At 40.6% G+C, this 12,100-nt stretch overlaps 1 protein-coding gene across 1 annotated transcript; it reads left to right on the top strand.

The window, feature by feature from the left end:
- The first annotated feature begins 5,761 nt into the window (after nt 1-5,761).
- Nucleotides 5,762-11,373, top strand: LOC122067552 (MDIS1-interacting receptor like kinase 2-like). Its single transcript, XM_042631386.1, has 2 exons — nt 5,762-6,476; nt 10,637-11,373. The coding sequence occupies exons 1-2, from the start codon at nt 5,792-5,794 to the stop codon at nt 11,371-11,373; spliced, it is 1,422 nt and encodes a 473-aa protein (XP_042487320.1). The 5' UTR covers nt 5,762-5,791.
- Nucleotides 11,374-12,100: the final 727 nt, after the last annotated feature.

The raw sequence follows: 12,100 nt of genomic DNA on the forward strand, positions 1-12,100 counted from the left end.
TTGATGTTGCCATTGCCCCACATCAAGGTACTTACAATCTTTATCATACTTATGGAATCGGTTGGCTAGGCCTCATATGTTTTTAAGTAGGCAGCATATGCACTTACGGCTACTGTTAGTGTTTATCTATGAGATTATAACAACTCTCTCGAGTAGTAAGCAACATGAGCTCTCTGATCAAGGAAGGAGGCAGGAAAAAAACCCTTTAATCTTTTAACCCTTTGATCTTTTATTTTCTCGTATCGATCCGATACTCCAACACAATCAATTGACCTCTAATCAACTGATTTGGCTGATTCGATCCCCATGCCTAAAGCCGTGATTTAGGCCATATTCTGTATCCTATTTCAAAACACTCTGGTGGTTATAGTTACAGCAAATATGCATCTAATGGTCATTGTAAAGATGATAGAGAAAGAAAAATATTTACTTTATTTATTTCTTTTTTCTTTTTTCTTTTTTCATTCAGTACAAACAGAATGTTTTACAAAGAAAAAGCCTTATGAAAGCTTTAATTTATTGACCATGTAGCAGTTGTCTTTCATCCCTTTATTTTGCGACGGAGTGGGATGAATGCCTAAAATCTTACTAAGAAACTCGAAGCTTAACGTTACAAAATAAAGAACAGATAAATATATATATATATATATATATGATTGTATAAAGTTGAGATAGAACTTTCCCTTCAACTCATCAGCCAAAAGGACTGATACAAAGAAAAAGGAAAATGTTTTCTGAGCCCATCATCGAAGTGTACACAAGCATCCTTCTTCTATTTCTCTTTTCTTTATATGAAATGATTTCTCTGCTTTCAAATAGAAAATGATATATTGGCTCAGTAAATCTAACATTTTTTTTTTTTTTACTTAAGATCAATAAATAGATTTCATTAAAAAGAATGAGAGAATTACAAAGAAATAACATGACAAAATAAGGGCCCGTTCGATAACGTTTCAAAGAAACATAAATTTTCTTTTCTAGAAACAGAAACAGAATTGAAGGTGTTTGATAAGTCATATTTCTGGAAGTCGATAGTAACCAGCGAAAGAATGGTCACGAGTCGTTTCCAGAAACGGCAACAAGTAGAACTTGTTTCGCCTGGGTCGTTTTTTGAACCATAAATAGGTAGAAATTTCAATTTCAATTTCTGAAAACAAGTGAAACGAAACAATTTTATCAAAAACTTTTTCTTCTATTTCTGTTATTTCTGGACATAGAAACGGCAGAAACACGTTTCTTGAAAAGTTATCAAATGGGCCCTAACTGTCCAAAAGAACTAATACCATGCAGGCCACCTCCCACCTTCGGCAATGCCATCAGCAGCAGGGAGGCCTGAAACGACTCAATAACCTCAGATACATCTAAACCGAAGCTTTCCTATTACATCCCTGGCCTGGAAATATCCTCATAAATAAAATAAGGAGGCTCTGGCCAAAGTGTGGTGACCCTAGTAGAGGCTACATGCTTAGTTAAGAGGCTACATAATTATTAGTTAATAATAAAAAAATGGAAAAGATGGTATCTCATACAGCAATGCCCAAAGCAGCGAAACTGGAGATAATGTAACTATACTGTTTTCAACAACGCAGAAGCTTTCAATTCCATAGCTCCAAATCCCGTAGTACCCTTCACCGCCTAAGTCGCTGGTGCTTTCTGGTTATCAAATTTTTCTTTTTGGTAACCTCTGGTTATCAATTCATGGTTTCATATTCATTGACTTGAAGAAGAGTTATATTGTACAAAGAGAGTATATTGTAAATTAGGAAAGACTTGTTGATCAATAAGAAGACTATATACGAGGGAAAACATAGCTATACGTGACAAGGTAAGTGGGGCGTTTTAGAGAGATCTTTGGCTAGACCGAATATTGAGTTCCCTTCTCAAGATGGTAAATCAATATTAGTCAATACACCCCATCAAGTTGAGGAATCAAGGGAGCGAATCTTCAACTTCTTATGTAAAACTGAAACCACTGGATCCATGGTGGAAATGAATTGAACCATAAATTTTCTTTTTGAAACCTTATCACATACAAAATGGAAGTTAATATGCAAATGCTTGGTACGAGCATGAAATACAGGATTAGTGGAAATATATGTCCCCTCAATATTATCATACCAAGCTCCTCAAGAAGAGATTCCAACCAAGATTTCAGTTGATGCATCCGCCAATACTTTATATTCAGACTCCATAGAGAAATGGATAACTGTTTCTGTTTACATCTAGTAAGCAGAAGACGGTTGCTAGAGCTTCTACTGATGATAAGGCCCTTGCTGATGCCACAACAAAACTCACGTGGCTACACTCCTTGTTTCACAAGCTTGGTCTTCCACATTCCCCTGTCTTAGGGTGAGTCTAACAATATTTGTATGCTAAGTATATATCCGCAAATTCAGTGTTTTTTTTTTTTAAGATAATTTTATTAAAGTCAAAGAGGAAAAATAAAATAAAATAAAAGGAATTACAAAAAAGACAAACCCGGAAATCATTAGAACAACCTACCAACTCCACCTTCGGCATGGCACCAAGCATGTTGAAATTGATGTCCATTTTGTTGGGACAAGTTTACCAAACCCAAGCTCAATATTCAGTTCATCTCCTCCATTGATCAACTCGCCAACATAATGAGCACTGACACTAGGAGGTCAGGAGTTGGACTCCTGTCACATGGGTTTGTGAGTTTGTATTTAGTGTTTCCCCCACTCCCTATCATTCCCCCTTCTTCTTTAGTGTGCAAGAGTAAAGTCCCATTGGGGAGTTCATTAGGACGTATGAAAAAAAAGACTCCTCTACACGGTTTTGGTTTCGGTTTTAGTTTCATTTTCGAACGGACAAGATGAAGAACGGCTCCCTTGCACCTTCACCTTGACGGGGTGTATTGAATGCTAATTAACCGTGTGTATCATCCTTGAGCAGTTCACAAGATATGTACAGGTCTTAATGATAGGATTTGCAATCTTTTGGAACTCATTCCTATTACGTAAGATTGACTTTCCTTTTCTCTTGTAACCTGCTTGCTGTACAAGGTCTAGTAATATATACTCTCCAATGGTTGAGGATAACTAGTAGTAATAGACAAACACTAGTTAAGGTTGTTGGAAGGTTAGCCATATGTGCTACAATTCAGCATGTATGGTAGGAAAGGAATGCAATAATATTTAAAAGAAAGGTAAGAACTAAGGACCAGATTGTATCTTGTATTATGGATGATGTGACAAATAGGTGTAAGACTATTGGGGTCAAAACTGTTTGCAATAGTAGAAATCAGTTTTTGGTGAACAATTGGAGATTGGGTGTTACATGGACTAGTATATTCCCACGAACTTGTCAATGGGTGCCTCCATCAGATAAAATGTGGGCACTCCATTGTGATGGTTCTCTAATACATGATATGACAGGTTATGGTGGAATTATAAGGGATAGTAGTGGACAACCGATTCTGGCTTTTGCAGGAAAGGAGGTAGTAAGGTCAGTTTTATATATGGAGCTCATGGCAATGCTAAAAGCGGCTGATTTATGTAAAAAATTGAATCTTTTACACATATCAGTTAGATCGGACTCAAAGGTAGTTGTGGATAGCATAAATGGTCAGGTTGAAATCCAAACTTTTAAAAGCAAGATTGTACATTTGCTAAAGGAATTTGGAAGGAAAGAGATCAGACATGTGTGGAGGGAGAGCAATAGTCCAGCTAACTTTATGGCTATATATAATACAACAAATGGTGAAGCTCATATTCGGCCCGAAGATTTTCCTCAAGACTTGCAAAGTCTTGTGGACTTGGATGCCAGCCGCACTATTTATTTTAGAAAGTAATGTAATGGAGAAGTGGTTGTATAATCTTTTACATGGTAGTTTGCAGGGCATGTCCTACTTGTTAAGGGATTTATTTACCCCTCTTTAGGTCTGTCTAAAGGGGTGGGTGAGGTTGCTTCTTTTTGTAATTCTTTCTCTTATTCAATACATAAAGTTACTTATCAAAAAAAAAAAAAAAGACAAACACTAGGGAGAGATATGGCCAAAAACTTTCCTATTCCAAGCCTTTAAGACACAATTCATAAGACCATTAGGAGCAAACAAAATTTATTTTCAAAGAAGCGAGATGAAGTATGTACCAGAAAATTATTAATAAACTCAAACAATTATTGGTTTATCAAATACTCTATCAAGTCATGAAAAAGATTCAACAAAAGAGAAACAAATCTACCATCTATTTAACGTTAAGTAATATGTGGAGTAACTCTCGATATAATAGTAAAAGCAAGACATATTGGCTGATCGGCTCATCAATTGCCCATTGAAATAGAATCTACACAAAGGAAAAGTGCTTAACATTACAAACAGGAACAAACAAAAATCAAGAAAACCATGATACAAATTTACATTAATAACCTCACGGATCAATGTTCCCGCCGTCACCCGTGTCATACGTTTTGGGAGGTCTAGGAGCCTTCCCTAGACCAAGCTTTCTCACGGATCAATGTTCCCGCCATTACCCCAGTCATACGTTTTGGGAGGTCTAGGAGCCTTCCCTAGACCAAGCTTCCGACGAAACAAAAACTCCTCCACCACTATTACGAAATTTAAGTCTGGTTTTTTTTTTTTTTTTTTTTTCTCGAACTCAGTTTCATATTTCATATTGGCTTGGCCAGGCCACTAATATGTGTCATGTCAGGAGTGAACGAGAAAGTCTGAATTTTTGGTGGAAGGAAAGAGAACAAATGGGCGACTAATTTAACTTCCAGAAAAGAATCATTCCTTTTTAGTAGTAAGTGGAAAGAAAGAGAACAAATGGGCAACTAATATAACTTCAAGAGATAAATCATTCCTCATCAGTAGCTCCACAGTCAATTGTGCATCGCTGATCAAGAAAATGAAGTCTTCCACTAGTTTTCTATTTCCAGCTTTCCTAGTACATACTTCTAAGGATTGATGTTCCTATACCCATAAACTACTCCTTGACTCGAGAAAGATGACCTAACAAAGCAAGTTAGATGTTTCCAAGTAATAGTAGAAATGTTTATCCTGTTGATATTTCCTATTGTGCTCCCACTGAGCCCTTCGTTGGTGCAGGGCCACAGTCCCTCACAGAAAGTACTCTTATTTATCCTAAAAAAAAGAGAGGAAGGGGGTGGTTAAGTCATTTCGGCCTTCTTTGTCCTCATCCAACACCAATGAAACTGGTCATAGAAACTTTTGCCTAATATACATCTGGGATGAAGAAATATACCTGGTTGTGTGGCCTCCATGCTATCACCTACGCAAATGGGGGAGCATACATGAGTATCCGTTAGAGAGAGGGGAAGAGAGATCTACACTCTATTGACTGTTGAATGAGATGAGAAATATTCTCAAACGTTCAATCCATCCACCACATCTCCACTGCCAACGCCATAGCACCTCTCTCTCTCTCTGCCTGCTGCGACTCTGTAACCCACTGCTTATCTCTGGCATCCTCTAGTGCCTTGTGCTTACCCCTACTTATCCCCTCGCTCCCCATACAGTTGTTTAATCTTCCCATTGAAGATTTATTTGATTGGTTTTACGTGGAAGAAAGAGAATAAATGGGCCACTAATATAACTTCCAGAGACAAATCATTCCTCTCCATTAGTTCCATAGTCAATTATGCATCGCTGATAAGAAAATGAAGTCCTCCATTAGTCCTACATTTCCAGCTTTCCGAATACTTTCAAGGATGGCTAAAGTTTCGACTTCTCCAGATCCTCTATTTTCCTTTCGACCCAACAGAGCAAGTTAGAAGATTCCACGCTTCCGTTGAGTAGAAGATAAGAATGGGAAAGAGGGCGGGTGTGTCCTCATTTTTGTACTGTAAAGCTCCCATTACTCTTGAATCGCTGAAGGCAACCACAAACATGGCTTTCTGCCTCCTATCCTTCCTGTTCTTCAATCTGCTCCTTACTTCTTCCAACTCCTATGCCTTCAATTTCATCAGCACTGGCACCGTAGACCAAGCTGATGCTCTCCTCAAATGGAAAGATACTCTCAACAACCAAAGCCAATCTGTTCTCCATTCATGGACACTACCTCATCCTAATGCAACTAATTCCTCTCTGCGATCTGACCCATGGTGCGGTTGGATTGGAATTGCTTGCAATCAAAGGGGAATCATCACTGAAATTATCTTACCAAGTATGGGCTTACAAGGTATGGTTGAGAACTTCCCCTTTCCTTCATTTTCTGCTCTTACAAGTCTCAATCTCACTAATAATTCATTCCTTGGCACTGTTCCATCCAACGTTGCTAACCTTTCGGTTATCAACTACCTTGATCTGTCCATGAATCAGCTCTCTGGATTAGTTCCAACTGAAATCTTCTTACTTACCACTCTTAAAATCTTGTTTCTTGATCAGAATCATTTCAGTGGATCAATACCTTACGGTATGGGAAGATTGAAAGACCTTACTATTCTGACCATGTACTCCAACAACGTCTCTGGTTTCATACCTGAATCTCTAGGTAATTTGAGCAAACTACATGATCTCTCTTTGTATGAAAACAATCTCATTGGTTCAATCCCTACATCTTATCAGGACAGTTAGCGTCCCACTCAAACTCAACCTCTAGAGTCATACTCACACTCAACAACCTCTCCTACATTGTAGGCATTTTCCGTGACCACAAACTCTAGAGACTACTTGCAGTCCAAGACTACCTCATGAGACAGCAGAGTTGGAATAGGACTCTCACATGTGATAATAGACTTTCTGTCCATTACTCACAGATGTTAACAAAGTCCTACCCCATTACTATTAGAGTTTGAGTCTCCCACATGTGATCATAGAGTTTGTCTAAAACTCAATAACTGTAATCTCTATATAAGAGCACCATTGTACACTCAGTAAAGCTAATGCCAATATATAATTTCAACATGGTATCAAGAGCCGCATAAAGCTCCACCGAGCACCCTCCTCCTCCCTCTTCTACTATGGCCGAACCATCCCCAACTCCCACATCCCTATCTGGTGCTCATCATATGATATCTCTAAAGCTCACATCTAAGAACTATGTTTATTGGCGCACACAGGTCGTACCAGTATCTCACTGGCCAACGCCTCTTCGACTATGGCACCGGTGATAATCGTTGCCCTCAAGACCCTATCAAAACCAAGGCATGGCGTGAACAAGATGCCTTTATTATGAGCCTTCTCATCGCCTCTCTCTCTGAAGAAGCCTTTTCATTAGCAGTTGAACGGACCACTAGCAAAGAGATCTGGGATGCACTCCATGCTGCATTCAGTTCTCCAGCTACAACCAGGATTTTCTCTCTCAACGTCTCTCTTCAAAATCTGGTTCACAAACCAGATGAGACCATTACTCAGTTTCTCCATCGAGCCAAGCATCTCTCCAATGAGCCAGCTACTGCAGGGAAGCCCCTCCTATAAGAAGACTTTAACATCCACATCTTCCGGGCCCTACGCACTAAATATCAAGCCCATGCCTCCATTATGATGGCACAAAAGGAGCCCATCTCCTACACCGACATGCATGGTCTCCTTATGAGTCACGAGAACCTTTTGCACTCACACCTTCCCATTGTTGATCCTGCCATCGATGCATCAGCCCATGTCACTCACCAAGGTCGTGGTCTTCCTTCCACTGGTGGTCATGGTACAAGCTCCTCTCGAGGCCGTGGTCGTGGTCGTGCTAGTGGATTTGGTTGCTCTAATGCATTCGCTCACAATCCATGCACAATCTGTGGACGCACTAATCATCAGACAGACACTTGCTACTACCGCCCATAGGGACCTACCAGAGCTGCCATTCTACCTACCCCTCCCCATCCCTACAATCGGCCCCACCTCAACCCAACGCTTACCATACTACACCCTTCCCTACCCCTCAACCCCCTACCATCGCACCTCCACCCCATCACGCCACACCTTCACAATCCTTCACCACCTCTTGGATCCCTGATACTGGAGCCACCCACCATTCCACCCTTGACTTAATCCAATTCTCCACCTATGATCCATACACAGGTAATAACCAACTTGTGGTTGGTAATGGTAAGGCTCTTCCTATATCTCAAATAGGCACTGCTTCCATCTCTTCTCCCTCTCGTTCATTTTCTCTTTCTACTATTTTACATGTTCCCACTCTCACTTGTTCTTTGTTATCTGTTCAGCAATTTTGCCATGACTATAATGTTTACTCTGAGTTTCACTCTTCCTTTTTTCTCTGTAAAGGATCTGAAGACCAATCAAACCCTCTTCACTGGACACATTAAGCATGGTCTCTATTCCGTTCCAGCGTCACCTTATGCCAATCTGGCCCCTACCTCATCTTTCAGTCGCTGGCATCATCGTTTAGGGCACCCTCATGAACGTGTCCTTCGTCTTATGTTACCTGGTCATCAGTTCGTGAAGTCTCCTTCTTTATGTTTTGCTTGCCAAATGGGCAAAGCTAGTAGATTGTCACTACGTGAAACTAGTACTCGTAGTTCCATTCGTTTGGATTTGGTTTTTAGTGATGTATGGGGCCCCCACCCCACAGTTTCTTCAAATGGGAATCGTTATTTTGTTATATTTATTGATGATCATACTAAATATATTTGGTTTACTGCTTTAAAGTTGAGTTTCTTCAAATGGGAATCGTTATTTTGTTATATTTATTGATGATCATACTAAATATATTTGGTTTACTGCTTTAAAGTTGAAGTTTGATGTTTACTCTGCCTTTCGTACTTTTCAGGCCTTGGTGGAACGTCAATTCTCTCGCTCCATCAAGGCCATTCAAACTGATTGGGGGGGAGAATTCCGTACTCTCCCATCTTACTTTGCCAAGTTGGGCATCCAACACAGGTTATCTTGCCCTCATACTCATGAGCAACAGGGGACAGTTGAACGTCGTAATAGACACATTACTGAAACTGGGATTACCCTACTATCCCATGCAGCTGTTCCCCAGGCTTATTGGGATTATGCCTTTGAAACCGTGGTCTTTCTCATCAATCGCATGCCCTCCTCTGTCACAGATAACAAATCCCCCCATCAGTTAGTTACAGGCAATTCTCCGGACTACTATTTTCTAAAAATCTTTGGATGCCTTTGTTATCCATGGCTCCATCCTTACAATCATCACAAGGTTGAACCCCGTTCTACCTCATGTGTTTTCTTAGGATATAGCCCTTCCTATCATGGTTATCGTTGTATGAATCTCATCACCCGTCGTATCTACATATCTCGCCATGTCAGATTTGACGAATCTACTTTCCCATTTCACACTACACCATCATCCTCCTCAATCCAACCCCCTCCTTCTACCCCTCCCCCGTGGGGCATTGCACCTAATATACCTACCCCTCAACCTCACCCTAGCCCTCCGCCTATCCTCCCAAACCCACCCATCCCTCTCCCTGCCACCCAAGAACCGCCCCTACCCGAACCACCCTCTCCCATATCCCCTCCTTTCTCACCTCACCTAACCCTGACTCCTCTACCACCCCACCCCGTCACACCAGAACCCTACACGATCTCTATGCTGACCCCCTGACCCTCTCTACCATCACCTCACCTGACCCGGCTGAACCTACATGCTTCTCCCAGGCCCACAAGGTTCTTCATTGGCGTTCTGCTATGTCTGATGAATTTAATGCTTTATTACGTAATGGTACTTGGTCTCTTGTGCCTTACAGGGAAACTGTGAATCTGGTTGGCTGCAAGTGGGTGTACCGCATCAAACGGAAGGCAGATGGCTCCCTTGAGCGCTATAAGGCCCGTTTAGTTGCTAAAGGATTTCATCAACAACCTGGTCTTGACTATCATGAGACCTTTAGCCCTGTCATCAAACCTACTACCATACGAACGGTCCTCTCCTTGGCCATATCTAACGGAGGGGCTGTTCGTCAGCTTGATGTTCAGAATGCATTCTTGCATGGTATTCTATCTGAGGAAGTCTACATGGCTCAACCCTAGGGTTTTGAAGATGCCCTGCGCCCTAATCATGTCTGTCACCTCCACAAGTCCCTTTATGGGCTCAAACAGGCTCCTAGGGCTTGGTTTCACAGGTTAACTGAGTTCCTCACTCGCTCCGATTTTCGGTCATCCCAAACCGACACATCACTGTTTATTTACATGCAGGGCTCTGTTGTCACATATGTCCTTGTCTACGCTCTATTGTCACAATGGAGCTAATGCCAATATACAATTTCAACATATGACCAGATAGCCGATATCCTTACCAAAGCTCTCAGCTCTACATGGTTCTCCTTTCTACGGGACAAGCTACGGATTCGACCATTCAAATCCCCACCTTGAGGGGTGTATCAGGACAGTTAGCATCCCACTCAAACTCAACCTCTAGAGTCATACTCACACTCAACAACCTCTCCTACATTGTAGGCATTTTCAATGATCACAAACTCTAGAGACTACTTGCAGTCTAAGACTACGTCATGAGACAGCAGAGTTGGAATAGGACTCTCACATGTGATAATAGACTTTCTATCCATTACTCACAGATGTTAACAGAGTCCTACCCCATTACTATTAGAGTTTGAGTCTCCCACATGTGATCATAGAGTTTGTCTATAACTCAATAACTGTAATCTCTATATAAGAGCACCATTGTACACTCATTAAAGCTAATGCCAATATACAATTTCAACACATCTATAGGAAAGTTGAGAGATCTGTCCGTTCTATACCTGTACCAAAATCAACTTTCAGGTTTCATTCCCAAGGAAATTGGAAATTTAACAAAGCTCAGGTCGCTCAGCCTGGAAAATAATCATCTAATTGGTTCCATCCCTGAAGAAATAGGAAATTTGAAGTCACTTACTGCTCTATACTTACCTCTGAACAATCTCAATGGTTCAATCCCTTCCTCTTTAGGGAAATTGAGAAACCTAACCATTTTATACCTCCCTCAGAATCAACTCTCTGGTATAATTCCTCTAGAAATAGGAAATTTGACAAGTCTGGTTGACCTACAAATTCCCTTCAATAATCTAACTGGACGCATCCCTTCCAATTTTGGAAACCTACAGAAGCTCACCAGTTTGAACCTGCTGGAAAATCAACTTTCTGGATCACTCCCTCGAGAAATAGGAAATCTCACGGAATTGGTTAGCTTACAATCGTCAAATAACCAATTCTCAGGTAGTCTGCCACAAGGGTTATGCATGAGTGGATCACTAGAAAAAATCACTGCTCATAACAACCATTTCACAGGTCTTATTCCGAAAGGCTTCAAAAACTGCACAAGCTTAGTTAGAGTTCGACTTGAAAATAACCAACTTGTAGCAAACTTATCAGAAGACTTCGGGTTTTATGAGAATCTGATTTACATTGATTTGAGCAATAATCAATTGCATGGTGAACTTTCATCGAGCCAAAACTTGCAAGCTCTATAGATGGCTGGCAACAATATTACTGGTAAGATACCTCCAGAGCTTGGGATGTTAACTCAACTGGGTCAACTTGATCTTTCTTCAAATTACCTGGTGGGAGAAATTCCTATGGAATTTGGTGAGTTGACATCCTTGCTAAATTTTAGCTTGAGTGACAACCAACTTTCTGGCAGTTTACCATTAGAAGTTGGAAGGCTAAACAGCCTAATATATCTTGACTTGTCAACAAACAGTTTGAGTGGAAACATACCAAAAGAAATAGGGAACTGCTCCAGTTTATTATATCTTGATTTAAGCAACAACAAATTTTATGGAATCATTCCATTTCAAATTGGCAATCTAGTTTACCTTCAACTTCGATTGGACCTTAGTCAAAACAGGCTCAGTGGAGAGATATTGTCACAGTTTAAAAATTTAGGGAGCTTGGAAATGTTAAATCTCTCCCACAATAAACTCTCAGGTACTATTTTCTCTCCATTCGATGGAATGTCTAGCTTGACATCCATTGATATATCTTATAATGAGTTCGAGGGTCTTATAATGAGTTCGAGGGTCCGATTCCGAACAACTGAGCCTTTCAAAATGCTACAATAGAAGCTTTGAGAAACAACAAAGCATTGTGTGGCCATGCAAGTGGCCTGCAACCTTGCAAATTATCCTTTCCGGAAGGAGAAAAGGAAAGACCAGACCACAAAATCCTGATTGCTGTCATGGTTCCATTGTTAGGTGT

This window comes from Macadamia integrifolia, unplaced genomic scaffold (genome assembly GCF_013358625.1).
Source record: "Macadamia integrifolia cultivar HAES 741 unplaced genomic scaffold, SCU_Mint_v3 scaffold2972, whole genome shotgun sequence".
Lineage (NCBI taxonomy): Eukaryota > Viridiplantae > Streptophyta > Magnoliopsida > Proteales > Proteaceae > Macadamia > Macadamia integrifolia.

What these genes read in the sequence shown, in the direction of transcription:
- LOC122067552 (XM_042631386.1), top strand. Translation starts at nt 5,792, where the DNA reads ATGGGAAAGAGGGCGGGTGTGTCCTCATTTTTGTACTGTAAAGCTCCC. An exon ending in TTTCATACCTGAATCTCTAG is followed by an intron (nt 6,477 to 10,636) that starts GTAATTTGAGCA and finishes ACACATCTATAG; the next exon opens with GAAAGTTGAGAGATCTGTCC.